Raw genomic sequence first — 6,877 nt, forward strand, 5'->3', positions numbered from 1 at the left:
CTCAACCTTGATATCCCCTAAGGAAATGGGTAATGTAAACATACCTGGGTCCGTGCATTTTGAGGGCATCCTTCTTTTTTGTATCACAGCAGACACAGTTTCTCCAATCACAATCTTCCCATCTAGTTTGGTTTTTCCTGCAATAAACTCCTTGATGAACTTACTGAAGGTGGGCATTTTCAAGGCTTGCAAGAATGGCAAGTTGATTTCCAACTTGCTGAAAATCTCCATGAGATCCTCTGTGTCATCCTTTATCTTCTTCGCCTCCCCTCGATATGGAAATGGTTTTGTTCGCTTTACTGCATTTGTGGAAGTACCAGCCTGGGTTTCATCAACTGCTTTGTTTCCTTCCCTGCTTACTTCCTCAGGTTCGGGGTCTAGGAAGAACGGGTCCCTTGGTCGAGGTAGAGATCCCCCTAAATCTTCCTTTTGGGGGTCTCTCTGAACAATGATCTCCCTTGGTTCAGCGCCTCCTTCTTGCTGTTTCTGACTCTGTTTCCCTTCTTTGGCTTGCATAGGCGCTTCCTCATCAGCTCCCAACGTTGGCCCTTCGTAGCCCCGCCCAGATCTCAAAGTGATTTGACTAATATTTGCCCGGTCTGGCGGTTTGACGGTAGCAGGAAGTTTACCTTCATTCCCTCGCACCTCGTTCAAAGATACTGCGATCTGGGAAAGTTGTTTTGCCATCATGTCCATGGCGGCTTTTTGCTCTGACTGAGCATCTTGTAACTTGTGCACCATGTCATTGTTGGAATGTAGGTTACCTTGCATGAACTGCTGTGAATTTACCAAATCATGGACCATGTCATCCAAACTCCGTTGTGGTCTGAAGTTGAATTGACCAAAATTTTGTCCTTGACCTTGGTTCTGTCGAAAATTTCCTTGATGATTGTTGTATTGGTTACTCGACCCTTGGTTATTCCTTTGGTGAGGTGGCACATAAGAGTTTCCTGGGTTGTTTTGATTTTTGTTTCCCCAATTAGCTTGATCCTGATTCCTGTATCCCAGCTGCAATTGTCCTTCTTGTCCCTTCCCTAGGCAATTGGACTGCCTCTCCGGAGGGTGTGCAAAATTCGTGAGCTGCAAGGGAGGTGGCTGACTTTGATCATGGTCAGTCCATCTTAAGTTTGGGTGAGTCCTCCATGGAGCGTCCCTCTGTCTCCCTTGATTCCAACTTCCATCGGGATTCCAACTTCCCATCGAACTTGCTTGAGCGTGGCACTCTCCTTCGTAGGGTTGACTGTAGTATGGTTGCAGTTGCCTTTCCTCTTGACCAAGGGATTTCTCATTTTCTACTGGAGCATGCGGATTGCATTTCTCGATCGCACTTAGCAAGGCCTTTTCCAGTTTATCGATCCTATCTTCTACCTTCTTGTCTTCTTGATCCATCACTGCATTAGCTGATCCTCTCCTCAATATGCTTCGCGGGTTATCATAGGCCTTCTTTGCCTCAATCAATCTCCCCAGCGTTTCCCTGGCTTCACTTGCTTTGTTCTTAGTAAAATTTCCCCCGCTCGAGGAGTTCATCAAGTCCTTTGATTCAGGGTTTGCACCTTCATAGAACAAATAGTAAGTTTCCGCTTCTATCATCCTGTGGTTTGGACAAGCATCCAGCAGCCCCTTGAAGCGGGACCAATAAGAACTTAGGGACTCATCGTATTCTTGTTTGCACTCCTGAATCTCCTTCTTCAAGGCATTCGTCTTATTAGATGGAAAAAAGTAATCCAAAAATTCTAGTTTAAAATCCTTCCACGTGTTGATCGAGTCCGGTGGAAGCCTCAGCAGCCAAGTGTTCGCCTCCCCTTTGAGAGCAAACAGAATTGCTCGAAGACGGTAGTCCTCTTCTGTTGCCTCGTTGGGTCGCTTCTGAATGCTGCATAGTTTACTGAACTCGTTCAGAAATTCATAAGGGCATTCATTCCTACGCCCAGAGAAAGTAGGTAGAACTCCAAGCACATTTGTCTTGATATCGATCGACCTCCGTCGTGGATTCAAGACTATAGCATGAGCGGGTTCACCGTCAAGATGTGCGGTGAGCGACCCTATTTCCGGATCGGGGTCTAGTAGATGAGCCATATCTGGGTCCTTCTCCTCCTCGGTCTCAGAATGCTCTGGATCGGTTGATGTCCCTGGATTCTCCTCTGTCGATGAATTCCACTCCTTTTCACTTTCTGACTCGAACGGGAATGGATCTTCCGTTCTCAATCCTGATCTAGTAGTGATGGTAGATGTAGATTGCTTGATTCGCCACTCGTACTGGTCACTCCCTGATCCAGATGAACTTGCCCAACTTCCAGATTGTAAGCCCGCTTTCATAAACTGTCAGGGAGAAAAAAAAAAAAAATTAGAATATTTACACCAAATCCTTAATACAGCAAACGCCATCCATCCCCGGCAACGGCGCCACTTGAAGCTACTTAGGATGTGACAGTACAAGTGTAGTGTGTGTGTGCAGTGTTGCGATATTCAAATAAGGCAGGTTCCCCAGATCCAGCAAGTCCACTAGATCACTTGGTCTAGGAACTCGTAGGTTGTGCGGAATCCCGGTCGTCGGACACACAAGTACTTCCCCGCTTCAAAAACACTCAACCACTTTACTAAACCTAGTATAGGGAAGTAGGGATCGATCCCACAGAGAAGGATGCGTAAGACTCGTAATCAAGGATTTGGGAGTATTTTTGGTGTTGGCTGCTGCCACGCATTTTCTTGGATTGAGGAAAATTAAAATTAACTTGACTTGGGAATATTAGAAAGAACTGAACCTAACAGCTAGACCTAGGAGATAATTCTACGGTGGGACCACATCTAAGAAAAAGCAGAGTACGACTGGAAAGTGGCAGAATAACTAACTCTCGTACTAACTGACAGTGACATCGTCTTCTACAACCAAATTTGCATAAAACTTCTTGAGAAAACACATAAGCAAATCAAAAACAGGGCTACTAACTTGAAATCAAATCTATGCATAAATATCGAAGAACTTAACAGATCTGCATACCTAGACGAAGTGAAATAGAAAACAAAGGAAATTAAACAAGTCTATCAACTATTGTTTCTTTCACACGCCAAAACCAACTTCAGACGCTAAATCCACTCCGGATCCAAGCGTCCGACACAGACTCCAAACAGAAGAAATTCTCCATCACGTCAAATTTACAAATTTAAGCTCCGAACACTCAATCAACCACAGATCTGTCACCAAATTCCACATCAAACACCTCAATAACGAAATAAGCAGAGATCGACATAGCAATTTAAGAATTACGCTAACAGCAGAGAGATCTAAGCAAAATAACTTGAATTTAAACAACTAAACTCAGATCCATGAGCGATAAGCAATTAAACATTATCAACATCAAAGTCGACTCCTAAAAGTGAAGTTCGACGGTGGAGACTAGCAAAAACAGCTGAAATTAAAACAATTGTATCTTCGCCCTCACTAGGACGGTGTTACCAAACTCCAGATCTTTAGAAAGTACCCCCCCTATCACGATTATCCCCAGAATTTTTCCCAAGTGTGTGTGTAAAATGTATGAGCTAAGAAGAGTAAAAACTATATCCATTACGCTGCATGCTCCTCTCTATTTATAGGCGCTTTAGTGGGTCCAGCGAGGTATTGATAATGACTTTGTTGCCCTCAGCTGTAGACTCCCCCGTCACGCCAATTTTCCTTGTAAATCCTGCTCATTTCGTCCTTTTCTCTCGCTAGACCATCTCCTTCATTACTTCCTTGATCTAGCGATTTTCTTCACACACCTGGCTTAGGAAACGTGTTAGACCCAGCAATTTATAACATTTTCTGCACATTACCGATGCATGAAATTAGCCTTATCAGTTATTAAAATCGTAAAATTAGTTTTTCAGTAATATCGCGACTGGTCTTTACCGGAGCAATATTGCTGCGAAATTATAAGGATTGTATTTTAATAATGCTTAGAGGGAGTTATAGGAGGAGGTGCTTGTCCAGTTCGACCCTTCTCTAGAGGAGTTCACGCACAAGTAAAGATTCCTTAGTGCTTAATTTTATAGTTATACGCTTTAAAATTGTTAGTCAGCCATGCCATTCTTATGGTCTCTGGACTATCTGTCGACATTGTGGCCAATAAAAATAATGGATTTCTTGCATGAATATGACACGACTTCCTAGTAAAAGAACGTTTGTGCTTGATTTTTGTGGATGTAAAATTGATGAATTGTTTTGTGGTTATTTGCAATTCTTTGAAATTTTACATGTTTATATTATTGGTGTTTATTCTCAGCTTGAACGAAAGATGTTTACTACTTGGGAAGTTTATAGTGCGATCCTTAAATCAAAGGAATGCGATTCTGATTCTTATTTGGATTGGAAAAGGAGACTTGACATTAATTAGTTGGCTAGCGATTTGAGGTTAGGTCTCACTATGGATCGCCCCTCTGCTTATTACATATCAGACAAGGAAAAGGATGCTTGTGATCGATGGGATACCGCGAGTGGTCATGTCAAGAAGTTTTTGTTGGCCTCGGTCGGCAATGCTCTTGGCTGGATTGACAAGCCCGACAGGTCATTGATTGAAGAAACTAAATTAAACAGGTTTGATGAAATGTCCACCAAGTGTCTCATGAGATCGGTGGTGAACATTTTGAGGAGAACGGTTTTGAAGGAGAACCAAAACATTAACGACTATGTCGTGGAAATGGTTGACGGTTTCGATAGACTCGAAGCGTTGGGTGGGAAAATAGGCCCGGAAACCCAACAACTCATGATTCTCGACGGACTTCCAAAGAGTTATGAGAAAGTTAAGAAAGAGATAATGGACAAGTTTTGGCCAACATCTCTTCTAGTACTCTCTAGCAAGCTCATTGAGGCACAAGTGCAGATAAGGAAGAAGGAGGGTGGGATGGTCAATAACTCCACTGACCTAAGATGCAAGTCTGACATGGCAGAGAGTTTGAGCCAACCCAATGTGGTTAGGAGGAAGACATGATCCCAATCTAGCTATGAAATTTATGTTTTGAACAATGAAAGTCTTATTTTGCATTTATTTACATTGTTGAATTTTGAGGTTTTTGATATTTAATGTACATTGTTTAGTTTTGATATCATATGGGATTATTGATGTGGAATTTTATTCCTAGTTTATCAATTATGTTTTTGGATTATCAATTCATTTTATAATGTTTTCATTATTAGATAAATGAAGTTTTGATCATCCAATTATTTATGACATCAAATGTAACATGGTTAATATCAAAATTGTTTACTTGTGGTTAAATTTGTTGATTTAATTATTAAGAAGTTTTCTTCTAGAAAGATTGGTTATTAAGTTTCTTTAATCCTTAAGTCTTTTGAACCATTATTTTGTCGATGAGTCAAGAGAACATTTATGTTGACATGGATTCAATACAAAATAAAATGATCTTATGATCGCGTTTGTTCAAATAAAGGTGTAAGAAAGATAATCACAATAATTGATTACAAAAATGAGTAAATTAATTCAACTAGTGACAAGATAAGTATTTATTATAAATACTAGAAATTCTTGTATAGTAAATATAGTGTGCACATTAAATTTATTCTAATGTTCCAAGCCAAGAGTTAACTATTTGAATAGTTGATATTTTATTTATTTTGTTGTGAAAGTGATAATTAAAATAGTGGGAGCTTTTCTTAATGAATGATTAAATTCTAAGTGTTTAATAAGAGCTTCATAGCTCGTTTTATTAAACTATGATGAATTTAACTCCAAGCCCTGATTAATTTATTTTAATAGCCTAAAGAATATTGAGACTTACAATTTTCTACTTTTACAAGTGGAAGCTAAATTTTGTCTCATAGAATATTCATAAATGGAATTAAGGTAATGTTTGATAGAGTTAAAAGGGTTCACACCCTAGAATGAAAGAAGTGATGAATTGCACACTTTGTAACACTCTAATAACATTAAAAGACATTTCCAAGTTAGCTATTAAAATTAGAATTGCTTTTGGATTTCCAAAGAAAGTATTTCTAAAGATCACAACAAATGGTTAAATAAATGAACTCTTGGAATTTATGACTATAAAACAAAGAATGCAATCATTCGGTTTTATTTTGTCATAAGGACTAATTTCCAATTAGTCATTGTGATGAGGTAATTGTGTTCATACATAAATTTACATCACAAGTTATATAGCAAGGATAATACCAAGATAGGTTGGTATTATATAATTAAAGTTTTGGGAATCATATTCGACATGATTAAAACTTTATATATTGCTATAACTATTCTACTTTAATTAGTAGAAATTCAGAAGGATCAAAATAATGGATTTTGATAGAGGAATATGTATAAGTGCACTTGAGAAAGACACATAAAATTATTCCACTAGATCAAAGGGCCTAGAAATATTTTGGTCAAATTATCGTGCTCCTTAGCAAGGATTAAGGTTATAGATTACAAGTATATTTTCATTTTATGTACTCTAGAAAACTATGTCGGTAGATTTTTTTAAAGAATTATAGTTTTGAGTACATAGTGGCCAAAACCTGCTTTGAGTATAAGTGGGAGATAATGTGTGTGAATGTGTAGCACAAGGCCAATAAAGCGGTAGGTATACTCGAAAGCATTCTTTGAGTATAAGTGGGAGATTGTTGGGGTTTGTATACTAAAAGATGCTTCGAGCGTACATGCCTTTGTACAGTCAGCTTGTGCATGTATACGAGAAACGCCACATCCACTTGTTTACCTAATTATGAGAATTAACAATATAATATAATGGTTTATTATTGAAATATGATAAAGAAGTCTAAGGCTTTTTACTAAGAAGGTCAAGTAGGAAAATTCGATGAATCTCATGAGTTTTCCAGTAGGGGACTTGGCCAGATCTAGTAAGAAGAAAAACGTATTCACAACCTAGA

General features: G+C 39.0%; 1 protein-coding gene across 1 annotated transcript; it reads left to right on the forward strand.

The window, feature by feature from the left end:
• The first annotated feature begins 4,400 nt into the window (after window positions 1-4,400).
• On the forward strand, window positions 4,401-4,964 carry LOC148932378 (uncharacterized). Its single transcript, XM_089065081.1, has one exon. It carries the CDS (start codon window positions 4,401-4,403, stop codon window positions 4,962-4,964), a length of 564 nt encoding a protein of 187 aa, XP_088921207.1.
• Window positions 4,965-6,877: the final 1,913 nt, after the last annotated feature.

Source organism: Salvia hispanica, chromosome 2 (genome assembly GCF_029641045.1).
Source record: "Salvia hispanica isolate PSC_SH4W2 chromosome 2, Shi_PSC_v1, whole genome shotgun sequence".
Classification (NCBI taxonomy): Eukaryota; Viridiplantae; Streptophyta; class Magnoliopsida; order Lamiales; family Lamiaceae; genus Salvia; species Salvia hispanica.